Source organism: Bufo gargarizans, chromosome 2 (assembly GCF_014858855.1).
Source record: "Bufo gargarizans isolate SCDJY-AF-19 chromosome 2, ASM1485885v1, whole genome shotgun sequence".
In the NCBI taxonomy this organism is placed as follows: Eukaryota; Metazoa; Chordata; class Amphibia; order Anura; family Bufonidae; genus Bufo; species Bufo gargarizans.
In genome coordinates, this window is record NC_058081.1 from 236,038,393 (window position 1) to 236,057,925 (window position 19,533).

The 19,533-nt window shown below is 38.3% G+C and overlaps 1 protein-coding gene across 1 annotated transcript in view; it reads left to right on the plus strand.

The window, feature by feature from the left end:
* Positions 1-19,533, plus strand: part of PCLO (piccolo presynaptic cytomatrix protein) — a 195,719-nt gene that overhangs the window by 63,154 nt on the left and 113,032 nt on the right. The window contains exons 3-4 of the mRNA XM_044277162.1: positions 4,563-9,207; positions 9,557-11,556. Coding sequence (XP_044133097.1) covers positions 4,563-9,207; positions 9,557-11,556 — 6,645 coding nt within the window. The remainder of the gene's footprint in view (positions 1-4,562; positions 9,208-9,556; positions 11,557-19,533) is intronic.

Consider the following 19,533-nt stretch of genomic DNA (forward strand, 5'->3'; position numbering starts at 1 on the left):
CCATACACAGGACAGTAATACACAATCAATTTAATAAAGCAAACCGAAATTACTTCTTGCCATTCTGTCAAAAAAATTCTGAGTAAATTACCGTAGGTTTTTGGGCGAATCCTTAATCCTCGTGGGATCATATTTCTTTCCACATATTTTCTTAGCAATCCCACCAGATACGCATCTCTTTAACTAGTTGTTTTTCATGAGAGAGCATAGTGATTTTTATGTCCAGGTGTTCCTGTTGGTCCGATTTATTAAATATTGCATCTATTTTAGTTATACGGTCCTGCAATTCCTCACATGCCATATACACAGCACTCCGACATAAAAAATCACTATGCTCTCTCTTGAAAAACTACTAGTTAGAGATGTGTATCTGGTGGGATTTAACATCGCTAAAAAAATATGTGGAAAGAAATATGATCCCACGAGGACTAAGAATTCGCAAAAAAAACTACGGTGATTTACTCCGAATTTATTTTTTACAGAATGGCATGGCAAGAAATACTTTCGGTTTGCTCTATTAAATTGATTGTGTATTACTGTCCTGTGTATGGAAAAATTTTAACCACTGGAATAAAGAATTGGATTTTAGAAGCTGGACCTTTCCATCTTTTTCTCACATTACTAGTTGGTTTTCCTGTATCAGTACAATATTTATGGTTTATCCAGGAAGTTGATGCCCCTCTGTAAGTTGCTATTGTTAATATTGGCGAGTGGTTACCCTATATTATTTTTATTTTTTTCAAGAGTGTGTGATAGTGTTCTGCTGTGATACCTCAGGTTGGTTGCAAGATATGTAAAATGGAGGTAAGGCATTGATGGTGGGTTTGGGATAGCACTACACTGGAAATACTGACTGTTCTATTTATCAATGGATTTATTTCCTTTTATATATAAACGTGACAATCTAATCATTGCTGGATTTTAGGCCCTTTAAAAATATTTTTAAAAAATCGGTGCTCGATGTCAGATATTGATGAATATTTTTCTCCTGGAAAACCCAATTCATTTGCCAAATTAGTCCAAAAGAATGACTCTAATGTCGCTGCTGGGTGTCCCACATTGCTGATACCATGATAGTTCAGGGTTAGTGCAGTTATATTAAATATGTGCCTTTTAATGTTTCAAAAGGCAGTTAGCAGACAGAAGAGGATGTGAGGCAGATAGAAGAGGAGTAAAATTGAGGGTGAAAGTACCTCTTGTGTGTGAACACTCAAGGCTGCTGCTGTGAGCTGCTGAGTAGGCTTCAGACTCCACTGTCTCTCCCAGTGCTATTCCTGGATACAGGACCTTTCAGGTGTGGATTGCTTGTGGCTTTTGGAAAGTCCTTGGCATTGCCACGTTTCTGGACTAGGCTGCAAACCGGAGGTATCAAATTGGTGGGTAATATACCATTTAAAATGTTCAGGGGAGTCTTCTGGAGGGTGCTGTGGCGTTTAATATAGGATAGAGAGTATGTGGAAAGATGATGACCCTAGATTAATTATTTCACTGGCCTGCAATAGAAAATCATATAGCCCCCCTCACAGCCTTGGCAATAATTGGTGTTCATACATGTCAGCCATGTGATACAAGTGTGTTTAGTTTTTTGGGCATAATGTATAATGTACTGTGTACCATTTCATGAATTTAGTGGGGGGTATTTTATTGTAAAGAGTCATATCTACAACTCTTACAACTGAACAATGTTATTTACTGTCACAGCGCAGGTGTGGGGAAGACACTCCACACCAAACACAGAAGGGAGGGAAGAAAAGTACTAGGCCTGGAAACTAGGCATAGGGGGGTGGTCACCACCTAGTGAGTCCCTAATCCGTTCCTTGACTAACTAACATTATGAACAGACCTCGAAGGTAGGAATGTTCATATGCTGGAACCTAGGCCTTATCTCACCCTAACAGGGACATGGAGATAGTGTCAGGACAACTGATAGCCTGTTTCTTCCAAGCTGAAGGAACAGGAGACCCCCAGGAGACCTCCAAAAGGAAGGGAAAAAACCCACAAACAATAGGAAAAAGAGACACTTAACCTTGAAGTATGCGGATGAGCAGGAACTAAAAGTGGAACCATCAGCACTTCCACAGCAAAAGGAGCTATCAACCGCATAGCATGATGGGTAAGGTCAGACTAAATAGAGGAGTAGGAATTACCACTTAAGCTACACCCTGAGGCCAGAGGTGTGGTCATACCCAGCAGCAACACAGAAGAGTGAAACCAGAGAGGCTGTCAGCTCAAATCTCCTAGATCTTCTGACCACTGTCCCAGTAGAGACCGTGACATTTACAGTATGTGTGTAGACGTGGGTGAATATATTATGTGTGTGTGTATATATATATATATATACAGTATATACACACCGTATATATATTATACACATTCATTTGTCTATTGTCTCCCGACATAATTTGCATTGTATATTTAGTAGTATACAATGCCATACTGAACACAATGCATTTGTATACATTTAGATCAAACTGTATAAGCTCACTCACCACGTCAAGGTTTCCTCTTTCAAGTGGGTACCTGCTCTAACTTGGCACAGCACCATGTGGTGACCACCAAGCCCATTTCAACACACCAGCAGGCGACGTGACCCAGCAGTACAACAGCACCCCCTATAGGAGATTGGGCCCCAACCCACAGGCACAGCACCACAGCGACAACAGTAACTGCACAGTACTGCTTCATGTGAACAGATGTCTGAAGCTCACCTATCCATGTCTCAGGAACTACACTAGAATCACTCAGTCTAATAGACAGGCAGTATAAAGATATGTCAACTTTATCACAGTGGCTTCTTTCCCACTAAGCCCTGCTTCATTTATTTAACAGGTTTAAAAAAGGATAGAAAACCTAAATTGAATCAATGTGCACCACTTTTAAGACAGATACTAGGAGCAGACACATTAGTAAATCTTGGCCAAAATCTGGGCCTAATATTAAGACACGCCCCTTCCTCTCTATGCAGCATCCTTTCCTACTAAGCTTTCCTTTATCAGGTGTGCAGGTATAGATTATAATTTTTTGGGTTTACTTGATTCATACCTATTTTAAATTATATGTGCCAAATGTTGGTGCAAAATACTCCACAATTCAGGCCACAATAGTTAATTTAAACCATTGTTTTCCACAAATGCTCAGTCTATTGTAGAAAGATTAACATATTCATTAATATTGTGTTCATTAACACGGTTCCTTCCTTGACTGGTGGTCCCTTATTTAAAAAATCAGTGGGAAGCTTTTGTGCTGAGGCTGTATTCCAAGCCATGCCTCCTGCGGCCCTGCTGCATACACAACACAGTAGTTTGCAAAAAAGCTAAGCAGACAATATTTGAGAGGACATATTGATACAGTATGTTTGTTTCATTGTGTTGTGTTTTTTAAATATACTCTGTTTATGGAGCATTATAACATTATCTACATTTTTATGAGTCCGTCAGGTTTAGAAATGTATTAATACAATAGAATCCTAAAAAATGGTGTTGAACTGACATTTTGTCCTTTATGAAAAGTAAATAATTAAATAGTATCATGACAGACTGATTTAAGCATCTAGGATTAGAAGAACATGGCTGCTTTCTTCCAAAATTAGCAACACTTCTCTCCATGGGTTGTCTGTGGTATTACAGCTGGGCTTCAATGGAAGTCAACTTTCAGGAGATATTTATAAAGGGATCTTTATTATACATAAAACACATTAAAATCATTGCTTTTAACAGTATTTCATTTATGTACTGAGATATAATTGAATGAAAACTTATTTGTAGTACCTCTCTGAACTGACTGACTTGTTGCATGTGTGCTTGGCAGGTGAAGGCATCTGTTGTTCCAATATTTGTATGTGCCCCCTTTACTGTCAAAAAATAAGTTTTCATACATGGAAGTGAGTCTCTAGAAGCAATGGGGCATTGCTGTTACACCTAGAGGCTTCGCTTTCTCTGTATCTGCTGCACCCTCTTCACTTTGATTGACATGGCCAGGCAGTGAAAATGTTTTCATTGTCTGGCCCAGTCAATCAGAGATGAGAGTTTGTGGGGTTGCAGAGAGAGCACAGCCTCTAGGTATAAAGGCAATGTCCTTGTTGCTCCTAGTGGCTCGTTTGCATATATTAAAACTTCATTTTTTTTTTCTCAGTGATGCACATATGAACATGGGACCAACACAGGTGCCTTCAGCTGCCAAGCACACATGTAACAGGCCAGCCAGTTTCATAGGTACAAATCTTTCATAGGTACAGATGCCCTTTAAAGTACATTATACGCATTAGTTAATACCGAAAACGAGTATCACTGAATCAGTGAGTGATATGAAGTTAATAATAGTTTTACATCTTTCAAATTACTTTAATCAATGTTCAATAATCTAAGTAGTCCAACTTTTATGTATCTATATATTTATAATCAAAACTGCATGTAAACTCAACTCAGTAAGGCAATGGAGAACTCTTAGACTGTGTTTTTATTGTCTGTTAATTATAGCAATCTATCTTTAAAAAAAAAAAAAAAAAAGCATCAATATTTTTTTGTTTATTCTTAGTTCATTCTTTTTTCTGTCTTATCTTTTAGGAGAAGGAAGATGACAAATCTGATACTTCAAATTCTCAGCAGCAGAAAAGCCCACAGGGACTAAGTGATACAGGCTATTCATCAGACGGTATATCTGGTTCTCTTGGAGAAATTCCAAGTCTAATACCAAGTGACGAAAAAGATTTGAATAAGGAAGCAACAAAGAAAGATTATCTTTCACATGAAAGTAGTCCTTCTAGCCCTTCAGATTTAGCAAAATTGGAAAGTACAGTTTTATCAATCTTAGAAGCCCAAACAAGTGTTTTTGTTGATGAAAAGTTACGAAAAGGTACTGATTTGTATGGGAAATATGCTGAACAGACTCAAAACAGAAGTAGAACTAAGACATTGCCAATCACGCCAGAATCCTATAGTTCAGAAGAAGAGCTTGAAGATTTTAATGAAGATGAAGATGAAACACTAGAAGAGAATGGAAAAAGGGGGTTTCCGACCCGAAAAGTTCAAAAAGATGGCATAAACACAGCAAAAGATATATCTGTACGCAAACGACAGGATTCAATAGATGACAGTAGTGAAAGTGAAAATTCACCAGTTCCACAGAGAAAAAGAAGACCTAGCAATGGATCATCAAGTAGTGATGACTTTAGACATGATGACAGTCAGGGATCTGGAGATGATGAAGATTTTATCCGAAAACAGATTATTGAAATGAGTGCTGATGAGGATGCATCTGGCTCTGAAGATGAGGAATTTATTAGGACAAAATTAAAAGAAATAAGTGCTCATGAAAGTCAGAATAAAGAATATAAAACAAAGCCAATACCAGCAAAGAGCAAGAGGTTAACTAAAAAAAGCAGTGCAAGCTATGATGAAGATGGTATTAGACGACATTCATGGCATGATGATGATGAAGAGGATGAAGAAGAGCAAACATATAATGAAAGCCCTGAACCAAAATTTAGAGAAACTAAAAGTCAAGAAAATGAAGAGCTTTCAGTAAGTACTGGTGGAGGTCTTAGAAGATTTAAAACTATAGAGCTTAATAGCACAATGTCTAATTCGTACACTGAGGACTCTAGCAAACCATCAACCATATTATATTATGATGAAGAGCCAGAATTGGAGATGGAAAGTCTAACAGATTCGCCTGAAGACAGGTCACGTGAAGAAAGATCATCAAGTCTCCATGCTTCCAGTTTTACTCCTGGTACCTCACCAACTTCTGTTTCATCCCTTGATGAAGACAGTGACAGTAGCCCAAGTCACAAAAAGATATCAGGAGAAAGCAAACAGCAAAGAAAAGCAAGGCATCGATCTCATGGACCAGTTCTACCCACTATTGAAGACTCTTCTGAAGAAGAAGAATTAAGAGAAGAGGAAGAACTTTTGAAAGAGCAGGAAAAGCAAAGAGAATTGGAGCAGCAACAGCAACAAAGAAAAAGTTCTAGTAAAAAATCAAAAAAAGACAAAGATGAACTAAGAGCACAGAGAAGGAGAGAGAGACCAAAGACACCTCCGAGCAACTTATCTCCTATTGAAGATGCTTCTCCAACAGAAGAATTGCGTCAAGCAGCTGAAATGGAAGAACTTCATAGATCTTCATGTTCAGAGTATTCACCTAGTATTGAGTCAGAACCAGAAGGATTTGAAATAAGTCCTGAGAAAATAATAGAAGTTCAAAAAGTTTATAAATTACCTACGTCAGTATCATTATATTCTCCTACAGAAGTATCCCCTAATGTTCCAATAGTAGAGAACAAAAATGGACAGCAGATTCTAAAGAGTGCTGAGGAAGCTTATGAAGATATTTTATGTAAAGCAAAATTATATCACAGTGACAAGGAAAAAGAAGAAGTCTTTGAAAAAGAACCTTTATATGGGGGGATGTTAATTGAAGATTATATCTATGAATCCCTAGTTGAAGAGAATTATGATGAAAGCTTGGATGCTAATATGATAAGCAGTCAACATCATGTGTTTCACCAGCAATTACAAGAAGTAAGAAACAATTCTGGAGTTGATATTCACACCACTATCAATCAGACTATTGCAAGTGTAGATGGTAAATGCTTCAAAACAGAAGCATTCCATTCTATGGTGCCCCAAGAAGACATTGTTTCAAGTTCTTACATTGTCCCAGAAAGCCATGAAATAATTATTTTAGATAACATAGATGACAAACAAAGCTATGATGATACAACTGGCTTTTATAACATTATTACTAGTCAGGACATGCAGCTAACACCAGGACCCAGTCCTACTCAACATAAAAACGAGTTTAGCATAAAAACTGAGCATTCATCTTCTATGCATTTCTATAAATCTGAAAATATCATACTTACTGCTTCAGTGGAGTCATCCTCTCTTAATTCAATGTCTATTCCTGATGTTAAAATAACTCAGCACTTCACTGCAGAAGAACCTGAAGATGATGTAGTTGTTGATTATAGTATAGAAAGATCCTCTGAATCTTCAAATGCTGAGAGTGTTTTAATATCTGGTTCTTTTATATCACAGAGTGACACCCAGCATAATGAAACTTCAGCGCAAAGTTCAACTTCTGATGTAACTACTACAGATCATGTAGTAATTTCAGTACCTGATATTGCTCTAATTACAACTGCCCAAACTGTACCAATTTCTTCTGTTGGGTGTACCATGGCAACAGAAACTTTTGGAAATGTTACTGTACTATCAGAAGGGGAAAGCAATGATTATCCAAGAGATACATCAAATGCCATTTCTGGGTCTCTAGTAAATCACATGCAGCCAGTAATCACTGAGTGCATAGTGTCAACAAAGCACATAGTGACTTCAACAGCAATTACACATGCAACAACCACTGCCACTAATTTGCAATCAGTCATATCATTAGCTCCATCAGTCACATCAAAAGTAATGTCTTTCTTTAAAAGTTCTTCTGATGCTACTGACTCTGTAACAACTGAAACTTCGGTTCCTTCACCACCCCCTCCACCACCACCATTACCTCCAGCAGCATCCCCAAAGCCAACATTAAGCTCCAAAAGGCCAGCACCTAAAATTCCAACAACGGCAAAACCTTCTACAATAGGACAGAAAAGTGAAATAAAAATGAATTCAACTCCTACAGCCAAGCCTCACGCTCCACCTCCACCTGTCCCACCAAAGCCATCTTCTATTCCAGCTGGACTGATATTCAGTCATAAAATAATTGACGTTTCAAAACCCCAGAAAGTAACAAAACCTGTACATTATGAGCCTTCAATTGCTGTCCAAAAGAGAACAGAAGCACAACACAAAACACCAGAACATTCCATACAAACGAGTATGACTTTAAACTTGGTTTCATCTACAGAGTATCAGTTACCTTCTCCAACATCACCTCTTTCTCCCCATTCTAATAAATCATCACCAAGATTAACCAGACCATCTCAAGAAACCTATGTTGTTATTACTTTGCCATCTGAGCCTGGTACCCCAACCGAAAATGATTCATCTCTTACAACAACATGTTGGCCTCTAAAGACATCTGTCCATGAACATGTTCCACAGATAACACAAACAGTGTTTTCTACCACACCTTTCAGTATGAATAAAAGTGTGACCGTAAGTCAGCCATTAGACAATCTGCACAGTTTATCACACACAACATTAGAAGATGCCAAGACATCTGTTTCTTTGCCTCAAAGCGCTGTCTCTGAATTCAATTGCATTCCAGATGTTCTTCCAAGTGGAAGAAACATTACAGTTCAATCTCGGTTAAAGCAAGTTGGAAAATCTATAGAATCTAATGATATAATAGACCTACGCACTTTGAACAAGATGGACTATAAAGTCAAAGATATTGAGACTGATAGTTGCATGGACCTGTCTTCAACAACAACTGAGGGAAAATGGCAGTCTACTACTCTCACTTCTGTGACTCGACCTATAAGTACTGTCCAACCTGCTATAGTAAACCTTAGTACTGCATCTCCAATAGTTTCATCTATATTACTTGCTACTGAACCCATTACAGTAATGACATGCTCAACAACTGTAAGTTATACAACAAGTTTGGAGAGTCTTGTTGATTTAGGAAATTCAATGAAGGAACCATTAAAACTGACAACTTCTAAACATTATGAACAGGAAAATGGGTCATATCCTGTGGATGTGGAAGTGCCAATTAACTTATCTGTGGGTGTCCTGACCCACTCAGTAGCCGGATCAACAAAAAAACTTTTTCCAGCTTCTTCTGTTAGTGTAACAAATAGCTCTACTGATCTTTCTACTTCTCAAGAATCAGTAGACAGCGGAGTAGTGGATCTTAGCACAACAAAATTCCTTAGAACAATGGTAACTGTGGATGATGCATTGTCAACAATTGTCACAGAAATAATTGAAGATGATAAACCTGTAGACTTAACTGCAGGTAGACGAGCTGTGTGTTGCGATGTAGTATATAAATTGCCTTTTGGAAGAAGTTGTATTTCGCAACAACCATCCACTACTTTACCGGAAGATCGTTTTGGATATAGAGATGACCATTATCAATATGATCGTTCAGGTTTCAGGGGGGTTGGGGGTATGAAACCTTCTATGTCTGATACAAATTTAGCTGAAGCAGGACTATTTTTGTACAAAAGCAAAAATACTTTTGATTACCCAGTTGGAATAGCTGATGTTGCTGTAGACCTTACATCTGGCAAAATGACTACAGGTCAGTATGATGTGCCAGCAAATCTTTCTGTGAAATGTGATTATGGTGTCCCCCATCTCATTTCTGGGTAATTTTTTTAATTTACTTTCATTTATTTATTTTTGTGGCACATTGTGGCAAAATTTTTTGTATTTTATTTCCTTTTTTATTATTTGTATGTTTTGCTCACGGGTTCATGCATGTGGCTGCATGTTCCAAATTTAATTTTGCTTCTTGTTCAAATAAATCATTAACTTGGAGATTTGCATGCAATTTTACCCATGTATTTCATCAAGATTGGATGCCGCCCAAACCACCAAACATCACTGTTTTTAGAAAATGGACTATAACTGTACCCCTATAATTTCAGGTGAGGCTTTGGATTACCAAACCAAGACTACAGGTTCTTACCCAGAGACACGGCAAGTCATTTCTGGCCTTGGGATAAGTGCTCCACAGTATTCACAAGCACGTATGACTGCTTCTATAGTCCCACCATATGTTATGGGAAGTGTTTTACGGTCATCTAATGGAGTTGTTTATTCATCAGTTACCAGTCCAATTCCTTCAACTTTTGCAATCACCACACAACCTGGCTCTATATTCAGTACAACAGCAAAAGATTTATCTGCATTTATTACTACTGATGCAGTTACTTCATTCTCAAGTTTAAACCAAACTCAGCCACTGCCAAGAACATATAGCATATTAACATCAACAGTGGGAGATGGTACAGATGTAATGTCTGTGATTGATAGTACTTTGCAAGCTTTTCCTGTGGATGTTGCATCAAGTGCACAAAGTGAACTTGTTTCCATTTTGACATCAGAATCAGAAACTTTCTCAGAAATAGCTGAAGATGAGTCTTCCTTTATAATGCCATCTGATGATGGTAAGCAACAACAGCTACATTTACAGCGTGAGCTTCTAGAGCTGGAAAAACTGAAACAGCAGAGATTAGCTGAGGAGCTTGAATGGGAACGTCAGGAAATTCAAAGATTCAGAGAACAAGAAACTTTTATGGTTCAAAAAAAACTTGAAGAATTACAGTCAATGAAACAACACCTGCTTTATCAACAGGAAGAAGAGAGACAAGCTCAGTTCATGATGAGACAAGAAACCCTGGCTCAACAACAGCTACATCTTGAGCAAATTCAGCAACTTCAGCAGCAACTCCATCAGCAATTAGAGGAACAAAAAATACTGCAAATGTACCAGTATGGTTATGACTCTGAAAATGTGCCACCTCAAACCACCACTGAGCAAGTGATTTTAGAAGGGCAATATTCAGCACCAGAGGAAGGACAGTTCTGGACTGGTGATCATACTGCAACTACATCATCAGCAGTAGCAGGAATAGAAATGACACCAAGTGATGCATGGTATGCTGTACAGTCAGATAGCGGTCCACAATATATTTCAAGACCTGGAATACTAAATTCTGTTTCAGAATTGTCACTAAAAGATGTGGATATTAATGATGAAAGGCAGCTTAAAAAAAGAAGTTCCATGCCTAGACTGTGTGGTATGTATGATGAAATAGATGGAAATATGCAAGAAGAAGCAAGATCATACAAACTAATTGTTGATAGTGGAGTTCAAACTGATGATGAGGATGGAAATGATAATCGGTATACTGGCAGAAGAAGAAGATCCAAAAAAGGCATTGATACAAGTGTTCAGACTGATGATGAGGATCAAGATGAGTGGGATATTCCCACAAGATCAAGAAGAAGGTCACGTGCAGGAAAATACAGTGATGGAAACACGGATGCTGATAAATCTAGACCATTTTCCAAAGTATCTAGTATAGCTGTGCAAACTGTTGCAGAAATTTCAGTGCAAACGGAACCCCTTGGCACAATAAGAACACCGTCAATAAGGGCTAAAATTGGTTCAAAAGTTGAAATAATTAAACATATTTCTGCTCCAGAAAAGAGTTACAAAGGTGAAAGCTTGGGCTGCCAAACAGAAACTGATTCTGGTATACAGAGTCCACCATATCTAAATGACATATCACAAAAAGATAAAAGACGTCCAACACCTTTAGAAATAGGTTATTCTTCTCATCTTCGGGCTGATACATCCCTGCAGGTTGCACCTTCTCCTCCTAAGTCTCCTAAAGTTCTTTATTCACCAATTTCTCCACTTTCCCCTAGCAAAGCTCTAGAATCTGCTTTTGTTCCCTATGATACAACAATTGCGGATGACATTAGCACTCACAAGCCGCATGCTGATATTGTGCAGATTCCACCGACAAGTCCAAAATCTGCAAAGGTTATGCAACGCTCTATGTCAGATCCAAAACCCTTAAGTCCGACTGCAGAAGACATTGCGAGAGCACAGTTTCAGTACTCAGATGGATATTCAGTAAGAACTTATTTCTATTATCTAAGTTAATTTATATACATTTGCAATGAAATGGGTAGCGTTTTCTTATGTTTTGTGCATATATTTGCTTAATAACTGCTGCAGACTAACCTGCTCTTATTTTGTGTGTAGTGTACTTCCAGATATCTTTATTGATTGCTTACTGAACCATCCTACCATATGCATTATCTAGTTGTAGTTTGAATAATTTTTAAAATAATAAATAAGTAATAAAACCCTAATCATATATTAAATATACGCACATTATGAGACTGTTAAAAATGATTCCCTGTAAAAAAATAAAAATACCAATGTGAGGCACCAGGGGGTCAGGCAATACTCATAGTCATGAAACAGGCTGAGGTCAGGGTAGAAAGCACGATGCAAAGTCTAGGAATCCAGCAGCAGTTGGTACACAGGAACAAACAGCTTTTTAGCAAGTTCAAACTGCAGTGATTTGGTCAGTGGTTTCCATCAATGATTGCGAATTTGTGAGCAAAAACCAGGACTGGAGCCTCCACAGATAGAAGGTATAAGGGAAAGATGCACACCTGGTTTTGGCCCAAAATCACTGATGGAAAACACTGATTTGTAAATGAGGCATCACAGGAGCAAACAGAGCAAGAACAGGTGGGTGTAATACTTTCAGTGCTGAAGGTAGTAGATATACAATGAGCTGAGCTAAGCTCCTAATCACACATACACACAAGATTGACCGATACGTGAGAGTGGGTCCGCTGACACAGACTGCCAGCATTACAAAAAAAAACCCCACCAAATTATTAAACGTTTAATCCCTTCCCGACCGTTGACGTAATGTCATGGGAACGTCATGGTAACCACTGAGTTCCTGCAATTTGATGTAATAGTACGTCATAGTGATCGCACAGGCACCGGCGCGCGATCACTGCAGGGGCCCGGCAGTCCGTGGTAGCCGGGCAACCACTGTATCTGCCGGCATCGCTGTAAAAGCCAATGCCAGCGGATTAACCCCTTCTATGCTGCAGTCAGCGCTGACCGCGACATAGAATAGGTTTGTGTCGGGTGAGGGAGAGCATCTGCTGTGGCGGGAACTCGATGCGACACAAGGCAGCCCGATGCCGTGCAGAGGCTGCCCAATGCCTTGAATGACATCGGGAACTGCCTTCTATGGGAGCCGAGGAGATCCAGGCTCGGGCTGGGTCTCCTAGGCAACCTGTTAGTGTATGACTCAGTGTCATACACTAACAGGCAATGCATTACAATACAGATGTATTGTAATGCATTGCAGAGGGGATCAGACCCCCAAAAGTGAATGTCATAAATGAAGTAAAGTAAAAAAAAATGTGCTTTTAATAAAATAATAAAGTAATAAAATTAATAAAGTAAAAATGAAAAAATACGCCCCTTTCCCTTTATTTTATAATAAAAAACTGAAAAAAATAAAAATAAACCCACACATATTAGGTATCTCCGCATCCGTAATGACTGGCTCTATAAATATATCACATAATCCACCCTGTCCGATAAACACCATAAACAAAAAAAAAAAAAAACAGTGTAAAAAAAAGCCATTTTTGGCACCTTACATCACAAAAAGTGCAACACCAAGCGATCAAAAAGGCATATGCCCCCCAAAATGGTATCAATAAAATCGTCACCTCATCCCGCAAAAAATGACCCCTACCTAAGACAATCGCCCAAAAAAAAACAGTGTCTCAGAACATGGAGACCCTAAAACATCTTTTTTGTGTCAAAACTGCTATTATTGTGCTAAAGTGAAATACATAAAAAAACATACATATTTGGTATTGCCACGTCTGTAACAAACAGCTCTATAAAAATATCACATGATGTAACCACTCAGATGAACACAGTAAAAAAAATAAAAAAATAAAAATAAAGGAATTTTTTAACATTACATCTCAAAAATTGCAACAGCAAGTGATTAAAAAGGCGTTTGCCCCCCAAAATAGTACCAATCAGACCATCACCTCATCCCCCAAAAATGAGACCCTATCTGAGAGAATCGGTCAAAAAATAAAAAGGCTATGGCTCTCAGACTATGAGACTAAAATATGATTATTTTTTGCTTCAAAACTGCTATTATTGTGCTAAAGTTAAAAAAATAAAAAAGTATACATATTAGGTATTGCCACGTGCAAAACAATCAGCTATATTAAAAAGTCACATGACCTAATCCCTCGGTTAAATGCTGTAAAAATAAAAAATTTAAATGGTGCCTAAACATAAATTTTTTTGTTACCTTGCCTCACAAAAAAACTTAATATAGAGCAATAAAAAAATCATATGTACCCCAAAATAGTACCAATAAAACTGGCATATTATCCCGTAGTTTCCAAAATGTGGTCACTTTTTTGAGTTTCTACTGTAGGGGTGCATCGGGGGCTTCAAATGGGACATGGCATCTAAAAACCAGTTCAGCTAAATTTGCCTTCCAAAAACCATATGGCGTTCCTTTCCTCCTGCGCCCTGCCGTGTGCCCGTACAGCAGTTTACGATCATATGTGTGGTGTTTCTGTAACCGCAGAATCAGGGTAATAAATATTGAGTTTTATTTGGCTGTTAATCCTTGCTTTGCTATTGGAAAAAATTGATTAAAATGTAAAATCTGCCCAAAAAGTGAAATTCTGAAATTTCATCTCCATTTTCCATAAATTCTTGTGGAAAACCTAAAGGGTTAAGAAAGTTTGTAAAATCAGTTTTGTATACCTTAAGGGTGTAGTTTCTAAAATTGGGTCATTTTTGGGTGGTTTCTATTATGTAAGTCTCACAGAGTGACTTCAGACCTGAACTGGTCCTTAAAAAGTGGGTTTTGGAAATTTTCCAAAAAATTTCAAGATTTGCTTCCATACTTCTAAGCCTTCTAACGTCCCCAAAAAATAAAATATAATTTTCAAAATTATCCACACATGAAGTAGACATATGGGGAATGTAAAGTAATTACTATTTTTGAAGGTATTACGATCTATTATAAAAGTAGAGAAATTGAAATTTAGAAATTTGCTAATTTTTTACATTTTGTTGGTAAATTTGGTATTTTTTTATTGTCATGAAGTACAATATGTGACAAAAAAACAATCTCAGAATGTCCTGGATAAGTCAAAGCGTTTTAAAGTTATCACCACATAAAGTGACGCATGTCAGATTTAAAAAAAATGGCCTGGGCAGGAAGGTGAAAACAGGCCTCGGGGTTGAAGGGGTTAACCTGTTCCAGACACATGATGTACCGTTACGGCATGATGTCCTGGTACAGCGGGCGGTGATGGGAACAAGGTGCCTGCTCAAATCATTGAACAGGCACCCGGGGTCAATGCGCGGGGAGTCCTGCCCCCCCCATGTTGGCGATCGCCTGCGGTTTGCGGCTTTTACAGGTTGCGGCGGTGCCATCGGGTCCCATACAGCTAATGCATTCTAATACAGAAGTATTGGAATGCATTGTAAAGGGGATTAGACCCCCAAAGGTTGAAGTCCCAAAGTGGGACAAAAATAAAGTGAAAATAAAAAGTTGAAAAAATTAAGTTTTCCCACCAAAAAATTAAAAGTTTCAAGTAAAAATAAACAAAAACGTCATTTTCCCCAAATAAAGTAAAAAAAAAATTGGGAAAAAAACTAAAATATTAGGTATTGCCGCGTCCATATCGACCAGCTCAGTAAAGATATTACCTAACCTAACCCCTCAGATGAACACCGTAAAAAATAAAAACTGTGCTAAATAAACTATTTTTTTCACCTTACATCACAAAAAGTACAATCGCAAGCGATCAAAAAGGCGTATGCCCACCAAAATAGTACCAATCTAACCGTCACCTCATCCCGCAAAAAAAAGCCCCTACCTAAGACAATCGCACAAAAAATAAAAACATCTTTTTTCTTTTTTTAAAGCTATTATTGTGTAAAACTTCAGTAAATTAAAAAAGTATGCATAGTAGCTATCGCCGCGTCTCGCAAAAATCATACCCTACCCAAATTAATCGCCCAAAAACTGAAAGAAACTATGGCTCTCAGATTATGGAAACACTAAAACATGATTTTTTTTTTGTTTCAAAAATGAAATCATTGTGTAAAACTTACATAAAGCCCCCCTTATGCGCCCCTAGAGTAGAAACTCCAAAAAGTGACCCCATTTTAGAAACTACAGGATAGGATGGCAGTATTGTTGGTACTAGTTTACATATGATTTTTGGTTGCTCTATATTACACTTTTTGTGAGGCAAGGTAACAAGAAATGGCTCTTTTGGCACCATTTTTATTTTTTGTTATTTACAACATTCATCTGACAGGTTAGATCATGTGATATTTTTATAGACCAGGTTGTCACGAATGCAGCGATACCTAATATGTATACAATTTTTTTTATTTATGTAAGTTTTGCAACAAAAAAAATCATGTTTCAGTGTTTCCATAGTCTGAGAGCCATAGTTTTTTTCAGTTTTTGGGCAAATATCTTGGGTAGGGTATAATTTTTGCAGGATGAGATGACCGTTTGATTGGCACTATTTTGGAGTGCTTATGACTTTTCAATCGCTTGCTATTACACTTTTTGTGATGTAAGGTGGCAAAAAATAGCTTTTTTTACACCATTTATTTTTTTCGGTATTCACCTGAGGGATTAGGTCATGTGATCTTTTTATAGAGCAGGTTATTACGGATGCGGCGATACCTAATATGTATACTTTTTATTTATTTATGTAAGTTTTACACAATTATTTCATTTTTGAAACAAAAACAAAAAATCAAGTTTTAGCGTCTCCATAGTCTAAGAGCCATAGTTTTTTCAGTTTTTGGGTGATTATCTTAGGTAGCGTCTCATTTTTTGCGGGATGAGGTGACGGTGGCGGTTTTATTGGTACTATTTTGGCGTACATAGACTTTTTTGATCACTTTTATTACCTTTTTTGGGAAGTAAGGTGGGCAAAATTTCAATTTCATCATAGTTTTTTATTTTTTATTTTTATGGCGTTTACCGTTCAGGTAAAGTAACATGACAGTTTTATAGATCAGGTCGTTACGGACACAGTGATATCAAACATGTGTAGGAAATTTTATTTTTTTAATCGGTGATAAATGTGTTTTTTTATTTTTACTTTTTTTTTATTTTTTGTTTACCCAGATCCACTAGGTTCTTGAATATCCAGTGGGTCTGATGTCTGTATAATACAGTACAGTACACTATATAGTGTATTGCACTGCATTCTACTTACACTTTGTCTGAACAGATCTATGCCTTTAGCACATATCTGTTCAGCACCATGGACAGCAGGATGCCTGAGAAGGCGTCCTGTTGCCATGGGAACCTTCCCCCTCTGTGACCCCATCCTGTTTGGGGGCTGCAAAGGCACAGGAGCCCCCCGATGAGAGAGGGAGGGAGTTCCCTGACTGTTAACCTTTTCCATACAACGGTCCATACGGACCGCGGAAAGGGTTAAACGGCTGACATCACAGCACAGATGTCAGCCGTTTATACCAGAGTGTCAGCAATGTACTGGACACCAATGAATATTCAAGAGGAGGCGGGCAGGGGATCGCGATCCCGCCTGCCGCACTGCCCACCTCCCGCACCGCCTGCAACCCCCCCTGCACCACCCGCCGACATAAAATCATTCAGGGGTGCAGGGGGGGTTAAAAATCTATATTTTCGGGTGGATCAGAAACTGCAGAAAGCGCAGCAAACTGCAGGTCTGAATTGACCTGCGGTTTGCTGCGATCGCCGACATGGGGCGGTCACAGGACCCCCCCGGGGCATCTAGCCAAGGTGCCTGCTCAATGATTTGAGCAGGCACCAGGTTCCGATCACCGCCCGCTGGGCGGCGGTGATCGGAACCATACATGACGTACCAGTACGTCATGTGTCCTTAAGTACCAGAACAACATGACGTACTGGTATGTCATTTGTCCTGAAGAGGTTAAAGTTAGGACATACCGGTACGCCCTGGGTCCTTAAGGACTCGGCAAACATGGCGTACCGATACATCCTACGTCCTTAAGGGGTTAAATGTTACACAATACAGACTCCTATTACGGAGTTACTAGACATTCTCCAGCCTATTCTGTAAAACTAGTAAATAGGTGAAGGACGTATAAAATACAGTATAATATTGTGAGATAGACTTGACCTCATAGAAGTACCATATCATGATTAACAAATGTATCTTAAGACATCAAATAAAAATAGTATTTTTAAAACCTCCAGTTTCCATAGTGATTAGTGATGAATATAAAGCCCTTTATGTATAGTTCCCAAGTCATTTAAAGAACCAGTGATTTATATTTATTAAGTGTCAAAATACAGTATGTTTATTTTCTGTCATATATTGGCTATAGGCATCATACAAAAAATCCAATGTGAATTTTAATTATGCTGTGTATCAGAGACCAGATGACCAAATGTGAAAGTGAACAGTAGCACTTTCAGAATTTCTGGGGTATGCTGGACCAACAAGAATGATCATACATTATTCTGGCAAATGCTAGCATTGGTCAGGCTGTGGAGTGCAGTTTGGTTGGCACTAACAGAAAGCTTTGCTTTTGTGCATGTTTAGTGTATTTATTGTATCATCTAGGGCGTTTGGCATGTTTTGGATTTTTAATCGAAGACATAAAAGTGATGTTTTAATAGTAATACAATCCAATAAGAACATAATTAGGCTTTGAGCGAATTGGGTTCGGATTGCTCTGTCTGAACCAAATTTGTTTGAAAACTTTGTTTATAATATGTCCTCTATAGTGCGCTGAAATGTATGGGCTCTGCCAGTGTCGGACTGGGTGACCTAGGGCCCACCAGTAAAATTCTTTTTGGGGGCCCACTTTAAAGCTACAAGCAAATACTACTAGCCAAACAGCAACAGCAAGACCCTCAAGATAATTATGAAGGCAGTTTCCTGGGGAAAGAGAATACTGGCTAGCCTTACTCTATACCTAGAAATCATCTCAGCCACCTGATGCATCAGTCTGTTGTATCTTGTGCCACTTGTGCAGAGGATGGGGGAGTAGAGGCCCACCTTCCTCAGGGGCCCATTGGGCGATTCCGAGCCTGCACTCTTCTGATGCCTGACAAAACTTACTGCAAATAATGTGAGACTTGCTTTGTCTCATATCTATGATATTACAATTCATTTCTGCACATAAATTACTGTTCCAGAATCCAAAGCTGAACTCAGCATCGTTAATGAGATTTTGGAAAAGTAATTTAAATCATTTATATGTGCAGAAACAAAGCAAGAGCCCATACATTTTAGCGCACCACGGAGGAGATATTGTAAACAATGTTTTCAAATGAATCAGGTTCGGATATAGCAATCTGAACCCAATTCATTCAAGCCTATATATAGTCATCAATTATATTGTTTCCAACTAAAAATGGTTCACAGCCTTTGCCCTAATTATATAGGGAAGATGAGCAGGGACAGTATTTGATTTCTTGCTCTGATAGTTTCTAGTGTCCTATAGACAAATAGGACCCTTTGAACCATACATTAAAGGGGTTATCCCATGATTAATAAAAATTAAAAAAAGCATAATCTAGTACATGTCACTTTCTAACAAACCTAGATCCAGCCTTGTACCTTAAATGGATCCAGAGATGTCCACATTCATTGCTTCAGTTGTTCTTATTTTTCTCTAAGCTGGCAGCTCAGAGGGTTTATCCTTTCACAAAGGGTGTGTCCCGTCTGCTGCAGCTAGTGACAATTGAAGGATGGATCTGAGCATGTGCTGAGCAGGACAGAGGAACTAGAAAAAGGGCAAACAGATAGAGTTATTTAAATAACTCAGTTTCAATACATTTTTTATTACATGCAATTACAAAAATATTCAGATCCAGGTGCTGGTTTGAAAACTATAGATTATTCATGGGACAACCCCTTTAAGTTTATTATAAAGCTTCAATCTGATATGGAATACTTGGAAATTTGGCGTCTTGAACTTCCAGTTTGGCTACATGCACACAAATGTTTTTTGTTTCCATCTCCGTTCCAT